Here is a 19,161-nt window from a genome sequence, read left to right as displayed (position 1 = left end):
AATCCCAGCAACTCAGGAGCCTGAGACAAGAAGATCATAAATTCGAAGACCCTAACAACACACTTGTCTCAAAATTTAAAATATAAAATAAAAGAACTGGGGATAAAGATGAGTGGTAAAGCACCCCTGGGTTCAATCCCCAGTACCAAAATAAATAAAGAGGGCTGGAGATATGACACAGAAGAGCATTTGTCTCACATGTGTGAGGCCCTGGATTCAATCCCCTGTACCACAAAAAAAAAAAAAAGTGAGAAAAAATGTACCATAGCAGGGGATACAAACATATACCCATTCTTCTTAACCAAAGAAAGCACTATCTTTCATAGCCTTCTCCTTCAATAGTTCAAAAACAGAATCAATATAAAGATGCCCCCTCCTTTTTAAAGTTAGAAAGCATTAATCTAAACAATAAGCAGAAAATCTAGTGTAAAGGGATTCTGTCATATTCATGATTCAATACCTGGGCTCTAGCACAACAGTTGCTATTACAGCTATTTCATAAGAAAATTGCTAATGAGGTTAACATTAAAATAGCTATTCAGTGTCTTAAAACAGATAACAGATTTACCTTCAACACATGAAGTAGATTCAATAAATAAGTTTTCCTTGGAACTTTCAGTAACCTTAGAATCAAAAATGGAAGAGTCTGCCAAGCTAGTCCTCTCAGTAGTAGATGTTAATATACTAAGGTCAGCCATTGTTTGTACTATCAACTGAAAAAAACAAAATTTAAATAAAAACATGAAACAAATACGATCACTAGGCAAAAACCAGCATCAGAGGTTCTACTTTCACACCTAGAATTTATAAAAAGTATTACTATCCACTTTTCTTAATACTTACAAAAAGTAACTCTACTTTCTGAGCTTGTTTCCTTTTCTATAAAACAAGATACTAATACCTGACTAAAAGGAATACAGTAAAATATTTAAAATGTATCAAAAGCATAGAACATTACCAGACATAAGAAACACACAAAAGGTAGTCATAAATATTATTGTATCTCCCTCAATACCTTTACCCTCAATCATTTCACTTTCTATGTTTATTTATAAAACCATCATAACACTCATCACCATCAATAATCCTTACAGAAAATGTGGGATCCATCATTACTTTCCTCTACCTCATTTTCATTCCCCAAATTCCTGTCAATCCCACCTCAAGGATATCTCACCTCTCTTCTCTATGCACAATGATACAATAGTTACTTGGTATAATACAACAACTTCAAATAACTTTATCAATCTCTTCAGAAATCATTCCTCACATGGTCTTCAGGGGTATATTACTTTCTTGTTCAACAACTTCCATAAATACTCCTCCCTATATGACCAAGTCCAAATTCACCATCAAGTTTTCCATTTAGTTCCCTTCTACCCATTTGGACTCATCACCTATAAATGAAATTTCTCAGCACTTTTCAAACCCAAATCGCAATGTACTTCACAACTATTTATATTTAATAGTGCTTAACTCTCTACATAGAGTGGCTTCCAACTGTCAACCACCACTTGACTCACCCTTTATGTATCTCTCAGAACCTCTCAGGTATATTTAGACTGATTCCTTATCAGTATTTTCATATTACTTTTCAAACTTATTCAAATGCATAGGTTAGTGTTAATATAACTCTGGACTATGAAAAAAAAAAACTTTCATTTTTCTTTTTTTCTTCTTCCTTCCAGGATAAAAGAGTTAAAAAGTTGTGCAAATGAGGAATAAAGAAAACAGTTTGGCAGGTTTTCATCAGTTCAAAATAGAGGTTTTGTATAAGTTGATTTTCTTGAAGTAAAGTTCTAAAATATTAAACAAATAAAAAAGAGGAAGTTCCACCTTCATCTGGAGATACATGTCTGATCTCCGTTACTCTTCCCTACTTCTTTAAATTAATATACAAATACCTTGCTCCAGATTCTTAGCAAAGAAATGGTTTAAACTGTATGTTTTGGGAAAATGGTAAAGTTAGTAGTGGCATCAAGTCTGGATGGAACACTAGGTAGTGGGAAATGTGCTTAGTAATAAAAGAGCCCTGGCACGGTTGTGAGATTGTATACTTCAATGTCAGGCAATTAAGCTTCCTGTCCTAGCTCTGCAGGTTAAGAATCAGTTTCAATTTGGGTCAAGCAGAGTTGGTAATACAACTGCAATCCAGTTGTGATAAAAAGTGAATAAATGATTTCTTAAAATAAGTGACAAATAATTATTAATCCTCAGTGGTAGACCACTTGGTGAGCACAGACAGGGCCTTGGGTTTGATCCCCAGTACCACAATAAATAAATAAGCACAATAGAATCAGTGTTCCTATAACCTATATTTCTCACCTGTGAACAGCATCTGGAGGAGTTTCTGACCAAATATACTATAACCCATAGGCACTTGTAAACAAATACTCACATTAAGTTTCCTTTTACTCAAATTTCTTTTTTGTTTCTTTGTTGGGGGCTTTTTGTTGTTTGTTTGTTGGGTTTTTGTTTGTTTGTTCGTTTGTTTGTTTGGTTGGTTGGTTGGTTTTGGCAATCATCTTGCAGAGTGAAGGGCCAAAACACAATACTGGATATGATGGTGGTATTATTAATAAAACTGTGATTGACAACATTTAAAGCTTTATATGCAGCATTGTACTAAACTTAAACCTTTTGCTTGATCTTATTTAAAAATTGAGACGATCCGAAGAGACAGATATTATCCCCATTTTATGAATAAATAAAGTAAAACTGCGATTCAAAGCCCAAGCTGATTCTAGATGCTGTGCTTTTAATCACTAAACCATATACATCTGTGGCTAGGAAGAGGGGATGTTGACCATACATTTTCATGTAGAAACCAAAAATTAAACTTCCTGCAAAGACGAAGCCAAGAATCCTAAATGAAACCACTAAGTTCTCTGAGATAAGCTCCCAAAAGCTGCAGCGGCCCGCCCCAGAGCTGCAGAGTTCGCGGCTAGCCAAAATCCCTTTCCCAATTCCCTCTCTTCACCACATTCTTCCGGAAGAGATGCAACTGGGTGAGTGGTGAAGATGCCCAGCAATCTCGGGAACCAGGCTGCATTCTGCTTCACCACCGGCTGTGGGTGGGGGTGGAGGAGTTCCCACAATCGGGAAGCCTGAGCCAGGGTGCTCCGGAATTCGCGGTCACCAGGACAGGGATGCTGACCGCAGGCAAAGGAGTCCACGGCCCCGGGGGACGAGGATCACTCTCACCTCCCTCACCCACACCACAGAGTCCTCACCACTCCAACAAAAGTCCCGTGAGATCCACCTCTTCAAGCGCTGATTCCTCTCACCGACTCCGACATTCCCTGCCGGTGGCTGCCACCTCCAATTCAAAAAAACGAGCCGTTCTCTCTAAGAGCCATGCCGATTGGCGCGTGATGTCAACCTCCTTCTGATAGGCTGGAGCCTCCAAAGGTGAGGTGATTGGCCGCTCTTCAATGCCCGCCTCCCTGCAGGAGACCATTGATTGGTTGTGCGTGAGTTTCAAATAAGCCCAACGGCTTGGGCGTCGGGACGTCAGGAATTTGTACAGAAGTGCCCGGATGTGACCAGGAGGTGGCGGTGGTGGCTTCTTGTCGCCTCTGGGAGTAGCAGGTGTTTCTGTGACTACCGCTTGTTTACTCAGTAAACATTCCGTTTCCTGAGGAACAGCTAGGTAAATTTTCTCCACCATCATCCCCAACATTTTTTAAAAAACAGAAAAAAGCGGCATCAAATCTTTTAAATTATCGGATTTTTTAAAAACCATAAACTTGCATTGGAACAAATTAAAAACATGCACGAGGTTCTAGAATCCCTAGAAGTAAATTGCTCCCTCCCCCACCGTGAGAATATTAGTTCCTTTAAAGTCTAGCCAAGAGTTTTATCAAGTTTTTCCCTGTGATTTCTATTGCTGTTAGGAAAACAAGTTTTTATATTTTCTAATTATAAGACACAATCTGCCAAGAAGAATACAAAGAAGGTGAGGTGGCGCAAGCCTGTAATCCCTGCTCCTCCAGCTTCTAAGGCAATAGGCTCTTAATTCCAGGCCAGCCTGGGCAATTTAAGGAGATGTATATATTTCCACTGATGATTTAAATAAAGAAAAACGGGGGAACTCATTACTAGAATCCTAAATCCCAATTTAAAAAAGAAAAAAAAAACTTGCACTTTGGAACAACAACAACAACAAAAATCTCAAACAGGTTTTAAGAATTTTAACTTTTTCCTAATTTTGTCAGGCAACCTTAAGAGTGTCTGAAAAGTTTGTAATATAATGCACAAAAGGAGTGAAGCAGTCTAAGCAGTCTGTAATTGTTGATTTTCCTGCTTATCAATATTTATAGTCTGCCCTTCAATATAATGCTGTAATAACCGTTAGAGCAGAAGAAAAGAAAAACAGTAATTGAAATTTCCCTTTGGAATGTAACTGCATACTTTAAACTTGGGTGTGCCTAGCATTTCAAAAATTGTCCTCACTAGAAATATATTAAGCTACTGTGGAATCAGCCTACTTCCTTTGTACATTGCTCCCTGTTAAGCAGGCTTTCCACCCAAACTAATAATTGACCAAGGGTGGTTTTACTCCCCGAATTTTATGCTAGCCTAACAAAAGCTGTACTTCATTCCTCTCAAGGAATATGTGGCAGTTTGACTAGCAAATAGGCAGTACAATCTTCTCTCTCTCAGGTCTTTGTTGACTCAGTAGATACTTATTAATTGCAAGACATTCTTTATGCTTGCTGAGGGTACAGAGATGAATGAGGCATAAATACCTACTTCTCAGAACCCAACAATCTGGTGAGGGATATTAACAGGTAAAAATGACTACAATGCAAGGGAAAGAAAAAAGAAAACCTAATACTGATAATTTACTAAGCATTTTACCTTATTTAATCCTTAAAACAACCCCCTGATTATTCATCATTAACCCATATTGGTATAATCGGGTACCCCCATGAAAAACATCTAACTGAAGGAAATGTTTGAGTAATTTAAACAAGATCACCTAGTAAATTTTATAACCTGCCTTAGATCAATGTAAACAAAGCCTGCATAGATCTGTATTCTGGTTCCCCAACAAATGGGGAGGCTGAGACAGGAAGATTGCAAGTGCAAAGCCACTCTTAGCAACTTAGCAAAACCTTCAGGAGTTTAGCAAGACTGTCTCAAAATAAAAAATAAAAAGGGCTGGGAATGTAGCTCAGTGTATTAGCCTTTGGTTCCCCAGTACCAAAAAAAATCTGTCTTCGGGCTCAATGAAAGCAATGAACAGGAAGGTAATTTAGATAATTGTGTGTTTAAAATGATTGTTTGCCACCTAATTGCACTTGATAATGAAGTAAAACTGTCCCTAATTTTTTCAGTTTTAAAAGGCTACCCCTACAAAGATAAAAGTGACACATTGCGGGCATGCTCTCGCTCGCTCTCTCTTTTTTTTCCCCCCTTGTTAGTACTGAAGATTTAATCCAGGGCACTTGACCGCTGAGCTACAAAACCAACCCTTTTTTAGCTTATTTTGAGACAGCTCCTCTCTTAGTTGACCAGACTGACCTCAAACTTGAGATCCTCTGACGTCAGCCTCCTTTACTAGGATACATTGCTCTTAATGTGTGGCTGGACATGTAGCTCTAATGTAGCTCTATGGTAAAGGTCCCCGGTATTCAGTCCCCAGTCAGTATCCAATGAACAAAACCAAAAACCTTGAAGCAAGAAAGGTATGTAGTCTCTGTAACTTTTTAATAATAGTAATCTAACAACAGATTTTCACTTGAAATGGAACAATGAAAGAGAAGAAAGACTAGTCAAAATGATGTTAAATTGAAATAGAAATGAAGTGGCAGTTTGGAAGCACAAATTCATAATGTGCAACGCAAAGAAAACGTCCTACCTAAAGGAGCTCATCGACAGGAAGGCCGAGCAGAGCCAGGACGATTCCAACTCTGAGGACTCGGTCGAGGGAGGCAGATGGCCAGGCACCTGGAGGTAGCCACTCTGGGGACTGAACCTTCACAGTCCGAGAGAAGGATCCCAAGAATCTTTTTTTTTTTTTTTTTTAAAGAGAGAGTGAGAGAGAATTTTTAATATTTATTTATTTATTTTAGTTCTCGGCGGACACAACATCTTTGTTGGTATGTGGTGCTGGGGATCGAACCCGGGCCACAGCATGCCAGGCGAGTGCGCTACCGCTTGAGCCACATCCCCAGCCCCGGATCCCAAGAATCTTGAGAACGGAGCTCTTCAGCCGTCGGATTGGAGAGAAACAAGATGAAAGACATCCCAAAGAGGCCTTTCTCTCAGTGTTTATTGACAATTATTTCTCCTCTGTTTGCGGAGCTGAAGGAGAAGAGCCAAGCATGTGGAGGGAACCTGGGGTCCATAGAGGAACTGCGAGGGGCCATCTACCTGGCAGAAGAGGCCTGCCCCGGGATCTCCGTCCGACACCATGGTGGCCCAGCTGGTGCAGCGGCTGCAGAGATATTCTCTTAGTGGTGGAGGAACTTCGTCCCACTGAAACCCTTTGGTCTCTGGGGTTTTGTTTTCCCTCCATTCTTCTGCAGCCTCCTTTTGAAAGTTAAGGAGAACCTTTGCCGGCTCTGCTGGAGGCGCCACGGAGGGCCACCCCCAAGGCCTCACTGTCCAGGGACACACTCAGCCCTCGCTGTGCCACAGCGTGATGAAGTCTTCACATGGGGTGGGGAGGGCCAGCTCCTTCAAGCAATTATTTTATTTTATTTTTAAATATTTATATATTTTTTTTTTGTTTTTGGCGGACACAACATCTTTGTATGTGGTGCAGAGGATCGAACCCGGGCCACATGCATGCCAGGCGAGCATGCTACCGCTTGAGCCACATCCCCAGCCCAATTTTTTTTATTTTTTTATTGTTTTTAATTTTAACCATAGTGCACATAGTAGGACTTTGAAGCTAATTAAATATAGAGGATGAGAAGGAATGTAAAATGTAATGTAAAATCATTTCATCTTTCTGAATGAGTGGAAAACTAGCAATATTGTTAAAGAAATAGAATAATTGCTTATATCCAGAAGACTTTAATTCCCTGTCCTCCTTCCCTCCCCAATGATTATTTTCTTTTTTTTTTTTTTAGAGAGTGAGAGAGAGAGAGAGAGAGAGAGAGAATTTTTAATATTTATTTTTTAGTTCTCGGCAGACACAACATCTTTGTTGGTATGTGGTGCTGAGGATCGAACCCGGGCCCCACGCATGCTAGGCGAGCCCGCTACCGCTTGAGCCACATCCCCAGCCCCCCCAATGATTATTTTCATCCTCAGTTACTTCAATATCCTTACTGATGAACCAACCAACCAACCAGATTAAGTTCCTTGAATTCTTGGAATCCCAAACCCTCAACATCCATTTTTTAAAATATTTATTAGCTGTAGATGAACACAATATCTTTATTCTTATTTATTTTTATGTGATGCTGAGGATTGAACCCAGTGCCTCATACATGTGAAGCAAATGCTTTACTACTGAGCTACAACCCTAGCTCTCCTCAACATGCATTTTTATGGTCATGTCTTATGTACTTTGCACTCAAAAAATCTTTAGCTCTGAAATTTTAGCTTCAAACATGCCACTCCAATCAGAACATTCTTCCCCACTTCTTATTTTTCTGTTTGTGTTGGGTATTGGGGATGCTCAAAGGAACTTTACTACTGAACTATATATCTCCAGCCTATTTCATTTGCTATTTTGAGATAGTGTCTTGTTAAGCCTGGCCTCAAACTTGCAATCTTCCTGCTTTAGCCTCCTGAGTCACTGAAATTTCAGAGGTGTGCCACCACACCCAGTGGGTTTTTATCCTACCTCTAAATCCCTTTTACCCCAAACCAAGAATTTTAGCCTTCAATTCTGCCAAATGATTGCATCCTTCCCTCTCTTCGTAACCCTTGATCACTTGCTTCAACTGAAAGATCACCAGTTTAAATGGTTTATTTTTCTTCCTGCCTCACTGATTTTTCCTCTTCAGTTTCTTTGGCTTAAATATTATTGTTTCCCAAATTATTGTTCTTATGCAACACTCCCTAGGTGAACTCAATCATTTCAAGGAATTTAAATTATATGCTAATGATTCTAGATCTCTCTACCTTGCCTAATGCTATTGAAACATAAAGCCAGGATTTTAATAAAGGTCACTCCTGTGACTTACCCAATCATATCGAATTCCACCTGTACTTTTTTTTTTTTTTTTAATTGTTGTTGTTCTTGTAATACTGGGGGTTGAACCTAGGGATACTTTACCACTAAGCATTATCTCTTTCATATCTCTCTGTCTCTCTCTCTCTCTCTCTCTCTCTCTCTCTCTCTCTCTCTCTCTCTCTCTCTCTCTCTCTCTCTCTCTTGAGACAGAATCTTACTGAGTTACTGAGACTGGCCTGAAAATTTGTGTTCCTCCTTCCTCAGTCTCCCTCCCTGGTCCCTGGGATTATGGGCGTACACTGTGGCTCCTGACTAAACTCTACATGTTCTGAAGGGAATTCCTCATTTTCTCCTAACTCTCCACTCTTATCTCTTGTAAAGACAAGAGCTCTTTTAATTGGGTGAATCCCTTTCACGCAGATTCTGCAGTTGGATCTCTCAAAGTCATCTTCTATTCATCCTGTTCCTTTCCTTCTTTCTGTCTTTCTACGCCACCCCCGACCCCAACATCATTCACCTAATTTTACCTCAAAATGTTTCTAGAATCTGAATATTCCCTTGTCAGAACACTGCCTGAGTTTAGGTCTTCACTATCTCTCATTCCAACTCCAACAACAACCTTGTGGATCTGCAACCAATCTCTCTCTCTCTCTCTCTCTCTCTCTCTCTCTCTCTCTCTCTCTCTCTCTCTCCTTCCCCACCCTTTCTCTCTCCCCCTCCCTCCCTTTCTCTCTTCCCCTCCCTCCCTTTCTCTCTCTCTCTCCACCCCCCAGTCATTATTCTTTCGGAAAGATAAAAGAACCATCTTTTTTTTTTTAAGAGAGAGAGAATTTTTTTAAAACATTTATTTTTTAGTTTTCGACGGACACAACATCTTTGTGTGTGGAGCTGAGGATACCCCTTGAGCCACATCCCCAGCCCAAGAACCATCTTTTAAAAAATAAACGTGATTATGTCTCTTCCTACTTAAAAACAACATTTTTTAAAAATGTGTTTTTTCATTGCTCATAGAATAAAGTTCAAATTCCTAAAGAGAATACAGATCCTTCTCAAATTTTCTGTTACCCTCTTTGCTACCATATATACACCATGTGTTCAGTTATACTGGAATTCTCATCAGTCCCCAAAACATGTCAAGCTTTTATAAATATCTACATTTACATATTCTTTCCCACTTGCCCTGTCTCTGTTTTTCTACATGAAAATTCCTATTGATCATTGAAGACCCCACTGGAACCTCAAGAAACCTTCTTTGACTATCCCATAGAGGGTTATATGCCCCTTCATCTGCATGTGAACACAATACTATTTAGACCTCAGTATGGCTGTTGTCAGTTTTTTATTGTAAGTATTAGTTAACATGACTGTCTCCTCTATTGAAATACGAGGTATTCAAGGTCAGAGAACAAGACCATATTCCTTTCATCTTTGTACCCTAGCATTTGTGCACTCGATTATTATGTATGGGAAAATGGAAAATATTTCACTATTTGGATTTATGTATATATCTTATTTGCTGTGACAGAGGCTAGGTGCCTGAGTATAAATCATTTTTTAAATTAGTGAATTAGCAGTCACAAATACTCCTCTACTTGTTACTGTTGCTTTATCAATTGTTCTGTCTTAAATCCAAAAAGTTACATATTACCTGCTTACTCTTACATTTATGACACCCATACCAGATGTTTAGAGGTGGTCAGGGGGATATAAGAATTTTATAATATCTAAATAGATTAATAAATTCATATCAGGTTTGGGATGGAGCTCAGAGATAGAGCACTGAGTTTAAACCTCAAGATTGAAAACAGACAAATAAGCTCATGTTGTCTTAGTTTTCTGGGACTTCTCATCTTAATGCTTTATTTCTGCTTACTAAATTGATTCTAAAGCTTATCATTTTGTGTCTAAATTGGAATAAATTATCTACATATTAAAGTGTACTTTTTAACCTTATTCTTAATCAATATTTAATAATTATTTCCCTATGATCAGGGGTAATATTCAAGGAATGAAACTTAAAATAATGTAAGCCAATGTTTCTGTCTTAAACCCAAAACATAATTGCAGAGCCATGACTCCTTCCAAGTCACTTCTGCAAAATGACTTTCATGAATTGCCTGGTAGTTGCTAACATAGTTTACTTCTCTCATGGTGTATGAACTAAAGAGTTTCCTACCTCTTACTTCTCTCCCTTGTCTCTTTCCCTTGCATTAATCCATCTACTTGCAGATTTAATCTGCAGCTACCAGATTAAGATATGTTGGTTTATATGCTGTCATTCTTAGTAGCCTTTTCCTCCTTGGGCCACCATTGCTTTGCAGAGTTCCCATACTGTAGGGTTCCAGAACTCAACTCTAGACAAAGTCTTCCCTTGTCTGCTTGAGAAGCCCTCTAGCTTTGGGAAATGGAAACCAATTCCCTGGTTCTGGTCCTGGCTTTTCCATTTCCTAGCCAAGGACCTCCAGCAAGTTATTTAATTTCTGTGCCTCAGTTTGTCTTTCTGTAAAAGGGTAGGTAGGGTTTAATTTATGGCATTGTTTTGAGGACTTAAAAAGTTACCATATGTAATTAAAACCTGTTTGGGCACTTATTAAACATCCTACAAATTGTATCTGCTAATATTACTACCATCGCTTCTACTACTGTGGCTGCACCTGTTATTACTTTTGCTATCCCAGCTAAAGCCTTGTAATAATTGCCTGATGGGAGTGCACTGCCTTCTCACCCATGACCCCAGGAGCAGTGGCACCTGTGCAGCTGCCATTTCCTTTGCTCCTCCTTACCCCAGCTACAAACTCTCACTGCTACACCAAGGCTGTGTGTGTTCTTCTCCCAGAGGAAGGACAGTCCATTCCTTGGTCTACACCAAATTTAATCTCCCTTTTCTAAGAGAAACCTTACTATGCCTGAATTGTCTCCTCTTGTCTGGAGAATGTGGACTGGTTGCCACCCTTGACAAGGCTCCTTCCCATAGCAAATCCCAGCCAAGATTTCTTAGGCTAAATGTTAGTCCCTCCCTCCAAGGTCCCTTCACTGGAAATATAGTTATTGAATTAGTGTCAATAGAACAAAAACTGTAACAGTTCCATGTATATGTGTGTGTGTATGTGTGTATATATATATATATATATGTGAGTTTAATCACAATAACAAGTACCTTGAAAGAATGAAGCATTACAAAATTCTTTTGTGTCATCCTAAGATGTGTAACTTATGTTTAACTCCTAAGATGCTAAATGAAGATAAAATACTAAAGCAATTGAAAATGAATAGAAGTACTTAGAATATTAAAGTATATAATATATTTTCCCTAAGCAACGTAACTTGATGCTTTGACTATATCCCTTGTGGCTTTGAAACTTACACATTTTTTTCTTTTTCCCAATCTTCTTTTCCCTAAATTTCTCCTTCCTGATCTCCTCCAGATCTTTTTTCTGATCTCTCCTCTCTAATCTTATTTTCTCTGAATCACCTCAATAAAAGCCCCCTGTTCCTGATGATGGACAGAATCACAGCCTTTGGGACAGCAGTCCCTTGTGTTTCTCCTTTGCTAGTAAAGCAATAAATTTTCTTTTTCCTTTTTCTCAAAACCATGTCCTCCTTATTAAATTGACATCGAGGACAAGGACTGAGCTTTCAGCGATAGCAATAAAATAATTTTCCATGTGGAATATAGAACTACAGAGATTCTTACTTTGGAGGGTCAGTTTACCCATTTCCATCTCCAAACTGGGTGACATTCTGAACCATCCTACCAGTCTTTTTTGGTGGTGAAGTTACTGAGGATCAAACCCAGAGACACTTTATCACTCAGCTAAATTCCCAGGTCTTTTTATTTTTTATTTTGAGACAGGGTCTCACTAAGTTGCTGAGGCTGTTAATAACCTTCTCCTCTTTTCAGCCCGCCCCTCCTAGTTATTGGAATTACAAAGTGTACTACCACACCACCATGCCTGGCTCATTCTACCTTTTCCCCTAGCTCCATTTTTACACATTTCCCTTGCAGTTTATTCCTTCTTCCTCTTTATTGATTCCTTTTTATCATTCTCTCTGCTTCTTATCTTTCCTTTTTCTTTTTTTAATTTACATATGCCTCAGGGCAAGAGAAAATGGAGAATTTAAGCAAGTTTATTTTTGGTGCTGAAAGCTTTTCCCCACCCCATACCCACCCTCATTCACTACTATGGGGTGACCATGCAATCACTCTTCAGATCAGATTGAATGACGTTTCTCATCCCTTCAAAATTTATCCTAATCTAATGATAACTGGTATATTAAAAATATTATTGCATTTCTTGCCAAGATGATCCACGTGCCATTTGTTGTGATGAGCTTTGCTTTTAATTATCTAAAGAAATGACAAAATACATTATAACTTCTAGATTTTATTTCAAATATGAAACATATGTCATCTAGAAGTAACATTTTATAGTAAGTTTATATCTTTTATCACACATAGGATTGTATTTTACCATAACTGAATGTCAACACTGAAGTGAAAGGGAGGAACAAGAGATGGGTATGCAAGAAATGAAAAACAGAGACCAGGCAGAGCTGCACACAAGAGTTTATTTGTCACAGCTGAAAAAAGCCATCTCTCTACAGAAGTCCGATTGAGAAGTAACAGGCTGGAGGGCCATTTGAGTGATGGGTGGTCTCGGTGGGAACCTCCAGTCTGTTACTGCTGTTTACCAGTGATGAGTCCTTGCTTCCCCAATGCTGGAATGCTGAAGTATAACACCAGAGAAGCACAATGAGGCAAGTTTAGAGTGGAAAGTAGAAGCTTTATTAAAGGATAGTAGAAAAGACTTCTCCCTGGAGGAAGAAGGGGACCCATGAGGTGGAATCCCGCCACCTATAGGAGAGAGGCAAAACAGGCTTGAGTTCTGGGACCTTTATTGGGGAGGCTCAGAAATCAGAGCCCGGTAGGTCCTAATGCAGGCAGTTAAGAGTTGGGTTAGTGTGAGGGAGTGGCGAGCCCTTCTCAGAAACGCCCTTTGGCGGGAAAGTGAAATGTTTTCCCTTAAAGTGGCCGCTGTCACTTAAGATGGCCATCCAGATGCTAAGCACAGACCTTATAAACATTGTAATGTCAATAAATCACATGTAATTGTTTTTCCCTTTTTATACTGACAACCTTCCCCAAAAAAGTACTTATAAAGTACATAGTTTTATATAATGCCACACTAAGCACAATTACAGAGATTCAGTCCCTCCAAGAATTTACTGATTAACAGATTTATTTCAGAAGTTTTAATGACTATCCATGGAATTCTATCCTTTTTTTTAAATTAACATTTTCCAATTAAAATGTCATATTTCCAAGTCAGTTATAATATAGCATCTTCTAACCTGTCACCCATTCCTGTAAAACAAGCTTTAGAAATTATAATCACTATGAGCTAGAAGAAGCTATTTTGCACAGCTCAATAGTCAGTAATTAGTATATGAATCTTTGCCTTATGCACATGAATCATTAGGCTATAAATCACTTGACACAGATTTGCAAGACTACAAATTTTACACTTTAAAACTTCACTTGGAAAAACAGAATTAGCTTTCTTTGATGGAGCAAGAGGTTTCCAAATATGAGGAAAACATTATTTCTAACTATGTGATTTGATTAGCAAAATTTTAAACATGGAAAGAAAATCTCAGCTCATTAGACTCATTCTTTGTTTCTTTTTTTTTTTTTGGCTGGGGCGGGGGCGGTGTACCAGGGATTGAAATAAGGAGCACTTGACCACTGAGCCACATCCCCAGCCCTATTTTGTATTTTGTTTAGAGACAGGGTCTCACTGAGTTGCTAAGCACCTCACCTTTGCTGAGGCTGACTTTGAACTGGGACTCCTCAGCCTCCCAAGCTGGAATTACAGGCATGGGCCACCGCGCCCGGCTTCATTCTTTATTTCACAGATGAATTTTATCAAGGCCAGAAACATCGAAGTCACAGAAGTTCAGGTAACTAATTAGTGACAAGATTAAAAGTTATATTTCCATTATTTATTTATTTGTTTATTTACTTATATGTTACTGGGAATGGAACACAGAGGCACTGTACCATTGAGCTACATCCCCAGCCCTTTTTATTTTTTATGATAAGGTCTCACAAAGTTGCTAGTCTTGAACTTGTGGTTCTCCTCCTAAGCCTCATGAGTTCTAGGCTTATAGGAGTGCACCACCACTTCCAGCCATTAATGTCTTATTTTTTTTTAAAGATATTTTTATTTTACATTATGCATATAAAAATATCCATATAAACCATTGTGGTTTGCACATGCCTCTAATCCCAGCAATTTGAGAGACTGAGGCAGGATCATTGCAAGTTTGAGGTAAGCCTTAGCAATTTAGAAAGGTCCTAAGCAGCTTAGTAAAAGCCTGTCTCAAAAAAAAAAAAAAAACCATAAAAAGGGCTGGGAATGTAGCTCAGTGGCAAAGCACACCTAGGTTCAGTGTCTAGTAATAAATAGATAAAGAAATAATATGTTTATTCATAATGCATACATGTTTTACCTTTAAAACAATTAAGCTGCTTTCAGTTTTATAAGAGCCTTTCTGGTCTTGCACTCTAATATTCTCAAAATTTGTCACAAGAATCTCATTGTAATTGATCTCCATTAATCCACACCGCCTTCATCTAATTCATTATTTTTTAAAATCTAATCCATTCTTCAGCCTGCATTCAAAGTAACATAATGCAAATCCAAAATACTTATGTCTTTCTGAAAACATTTCCATCCCTACTAGGCTTATATAGTCTGATCTTTACCTGCTTCTCTAGCTTTTTTATATACCAATCACACACATTTTCCTTCTCTTGACTTTGTTGTTTGTTTTGCAGTGCTGGGGATCTAAACCAAGGCCTCATGCATGCCAGGCAAGGTACTCTACCACTGAGCCACATCCGAAGCCCAGTTCTTTCTCTCAAGGACTAACTATATTGGCCTTCCTTCTCAGGGATTTTGTACCTGCTCTTCACCCATTCCTCTAATCCTCATTCCTTTAACCTACAACATCCTCATTCCTTTAACCTAGAACAGGCAACTTGTATTCACTTTAATGCTTGCTCACTTACAACTTATTATTACTTTAGTTATACATGGAAACAATATCTTTATCTTACTTATTTTTATGTGGTGTTGAGGATCGAACCCAGTGCCTCACACATGCTAGGCAAGCACTCCACCACTAAGCCACCATCCCAGCCCCTACTTACAAGTTCTTGAAAGTTATTTATAATTTTACTGTTAGAAACCCTATCCGCTATCTATCAGAATTCACAACCTCTAGCACAAGTATCTCTTTTGTGATATTTGCTGTAATTATTGGTTTAAAGTTTGTCTCTTCTATGATCTATACTAGTTGAGAGCAGGAACAATGTTTTCATGTTCATTTGTCCATGGGGCCTAAAACATAGAAAGTACTTAAACTTTTGAAATAACAAGGAAATGAATTAATGAATGAATGAACTTTTTAATTATAAATCAGTGGTGCTTTGTCCAAAGATTCTAAGTAAAGTTTCTATTATTTATATTTTTATCCAATCTATGATTTATGACAATTTTTCCTGTTGTTTCTTACTAGAGATAATGGATTCAGTGATTTATTTCCAAAATTAATAAGTTTACATTGGGGATGAAATAATTTACATATTTAATTGGCATTTCAGTAAATTACCCAAGAATTGAATGATTTTGAACCATGACCAGCTCAGCTGTGAGTAGAAGAGAGGTAAAGATAAATGCTACCAAACTAAACTCAGTTAACTTTCCAGAGTTTACAAAGCTAGGCAATATACAGACCCCAAAATTCAGTTTTTTAACATATTCCTTCATGTATTATCTACCACTGAGCCACATCCGAAGCCCAGTTCTTTCTCTCAAGGACTAACTATATTGGCCTTCCTTCTCAGGGATTTTGTACCTGCTCTTCACCCATTCCTCTAATCCTCATTCCTTTAACCTACAACATCCTCATTCCTTTAACATGTATGTATTACATGACTCCTGAAAATTGTCTTTTGCATACCATCAACTGACTTGTACATATCTGAGGTATCACAAAGTGATTGTGTGTGCCAATGTAACTTTGACATCTTTGTAGAGTAATATATGCCATAATAATTTGAATATTTTGTACTTAGTCATATTATTGTTGCAGTTCAAATGAATGGAATAACAGAATTATAATGCAGTTAAAATAAAAATGGAACCAAGTTATAGAAATATAGAGAATATTGCTAGGTGTGGTAGTGCACCTATAATCATAGTTATTCAGGTTGCAAGAGGATCATAAGTTCAAGGCCAACCAATGTAATTCAGGGAGATCTTGTCTGAAAATAAAAAATAAAAAGCTACATAGCTAAATGATAGAGTGACCCCAGGCTTAATTCCCAGTGGTATTTAAAAAAAATAACAAAATAAAATAAAAAAGCCAGGCATGATGGCATATGCCTATAATAAAGCAAGTTGGAGACAAGAGGATCATAAGTTTGAGCCCAACCTCAGAAACTTAGACTCCCAGCAATTTAGCAAGACCCTGTCTCAGAATGAAAAATAAAAAGGATTGGGGATATACTCAGTGGTAAAGTACCCCTGAGTTTAATCCTCAGTACCAAAAAAAAAAAAAGAAAGAAAGAAAAATGTATTCATTTATATGCCTATCGACATAAACAGGTCAGCCGTGGATTTTGGAGTGTATCCTAGATATTATGGGAATTCATTCTTCTTCTTCTTTTTTTTTTTAATTGTACTGGGAATTGAGCCCAGAGCTTCTCTCCTGCTAGTCAAGCACTCTACCACAGAACTATATACTCACCCTTTATTTTTTTAGATAGCATTTTGCCTGAGCATTTGCAGGGGAAGTATATGGGAGATCTCTGGGTTTGTTTGTTTGTTGTTATTTTTGGTGCTGGGAATTAAAGCCAAGGACACTTTACCACTGAGCTACATTCTCAGACCTTTTTCATTTTAGTCTGAGACAGGATGTCATTAATTTTCTTATGGCCTCACTAAACTGTAGAGAGTAGCCTCAAACTTGTGTTCCTCCTGCTTTAGCCTTCTGAGTCACTAGAATTACAGGCATGCACCACAGTGCCCAGCCTGATTGCTGTTCTTTCTACTCAATGTTACTGTTAACCTAAAACTGCTCTAAAATATGAAGACTATTAAAAAATAGTAAATACCCATTCATGATAAAAATTCTCACCAAACTAAGAATATAACTTTCTCAATTTGAAAAATGTCTTCTATGAAAAACCTGTTGCTAAAATCTCATTTAATAGTGAAATATTTAATGAACAAGTCAACAAATGTTTAGTCTCACCACTCTGTTCAACATTGTACTGAAGGTCTTATACATGTCAATAAAGCATGAAAAATTTTAAAAGGGTTAAAAATAAGAAAGAAAAAAAATTTGACTGCCTTAATTTGTGGATGATATAACTATTTCATAGGAAACTTTAAATAATTTGCTAAACCACACTTAGAAATAATATTTGGGGTAAATAAATTGCAGGACACAAAATTAACTTGCAAAAATCAATTAATTTTTCAATATAGCAATGATCAATTGGAAAATGAAATTAGAAAACAAGTTCATTTACAAATGCATCAAGAAACATAAAGTAGCCAAGCACGGTGGCCTAATACAACCAGGCCTGTAATCCCAGCAACTCAGGAGGTTGAGGTAAGAGCACAAATTCAAGGCCAGTCTCAGCAAGTTAGTGAAACACTGTCTCAAAAGTAAAAATTGCAAAAATGGCTAGGGACATAGCTCAATGGTAGTGTCCCTGGGTTCAATCTCCAGTAATAAGAAAAAGAAAGAAAGAAAGCTTAAGAATTAGTTTAACAAAAAATGTGCTTGACTCTATGCTGAAAACTAGAAAACATCACTAAGAAAAATTAAAGATGATTTAAAATATTGAAGAGACACTATATTCAAGCATCATAAAGGTCAGTATTGTTTAAATATCAATTTTCCACAAATGGATAGAATAAATGTAATTCTAGTCAAGATCTCAATAGAATTTTTGTAGAAATTGGCAAGGAGATACTAAAATTTGTTGAAAAGAGAAAGACCTAAAATAGTCAAACTACAGTAATCTGGAAATAGAACACAGAATTTCCACCTAACTTCAAGACTTAAAATAGAAATAAAATAGTCAAGAAAATGTGTTACTAGAATAAAAATCAACAAATGCATAAATAAAACAGAAGAATCCAGGAATATATTCCCAGTTATTCAACTTTCTGACTTCCTACAAAGGCATAAAACAATCCAATGAGGAAGGAGAGTCTTTTCAACAGTGTTATGGGAAAAGCCACATATCCATACAGAATTAATCTCTACCCAGCCAGACACAGGGGCACATGACTGTGATACCAGTAACTCCATAGGCTGAGGCAGGAGGATCATAAGTTTGAGGCCAGGCTCAGCAACTTAGTGATCCCTGTCACAAAATTAAAAGGGGAAAGGGGACTGTTGAGGATATAGCTCAGTGTAGAGCACCCCTGGGTTCAATTCCCAATTTTGCAATAAATAATATATTTAAAACCAATAAAAGCTAAAGCTATAAGTCTTCTTTTGAAAGAAAAATAGAAAAATATCTCCATGATTTAGGTCTGAACGAAGGTTTCTTAGACAAGTCACGGAAAGCAACACTGGAAAAGAAAAAACTGATAAATTAGATTTCATTAGGATTTAAAACAAAGAAACCTTAAGGAAATTAATTTGGTGGGCTGAGATTATAGCTCAGTGGTATAGCGCTTGCCTAGCACATGTGAGGCACTGGATTTGATTCTCAGCACCACATAGAAATAAATAAAAGAAAGGTATTATGTTTATCTTCAACTATTTAAAAATTTTTTTAAAAAATAAAATGAATTTGGTATTTAAAAAAAGAAAGAAAAATAATAATGAATTAGGCAGTTCACAGATTGTCAGAAAGTAATTACAAAATGTATATTGGGCAAAGGGACTGGTACCCAGTAGATATACACACACACGTGCACTTACACATA

At 37.6% G+C, this 19,161-nt stretch overlaps 1 protein-coding gene across 9 annotated transcripts in view; it reads right to left on the bottom strand.

Annotated features, from left to right (window-relative positions):
- The window catches only part of Ect2 (epithelial cell transforming 2), a 90,044-nt gene extending 86,663 nt beyond the window's left edge, over nucleotides 1-3,381 (bottom strand). For 8 of the 9 annotated variants that reach the window (XM_040270096.2, XM_040270100.2, XM_040270099.2 and 5 more), the window contains exons 1-2: nucleotides 3,234-3,381; nucleotides 569-713 (exon numbers count right to left, since the gene is read on the bottom strand). In XM_040270096.2, the coding sequence (XP_040126030.1) occupies nucleotides 569-698 (130 nt within the window). In that variant the 5' untranslated portion in view covers nucleotides 699-713; nucleotides 3,234-3,381. The remainder of the gene's footprint in view (nucleotides 1-568; nucleotides 714-3,233) is intronic. The other variant, XM_040270098.2, reaches the window with a different exon arrangement.
- Between the last annotated feature and the right edge of the window lie 15,780 nt (nucleotides 3,382-19,161).

This window comes from Ictidomys tridecemlineatus, chromosome 3 (genome assembly GCF_052094955.1).
Source record: "Ictidomys tridecemlineatus isolate mIctTri1 chromosome 3, mIctTri1.hap1, whole genome shotgun sequence".
Taxonomy (NCBI): Eukaryota; Metazoa; Chordata; class Mammalia; order Rodentia; family Sciuridae; genus Ictidomys; species Ictidomys tridecemlineatus.
This window is presented reverse-complemented; position numbering and strand designations above follow the sequence as displayed.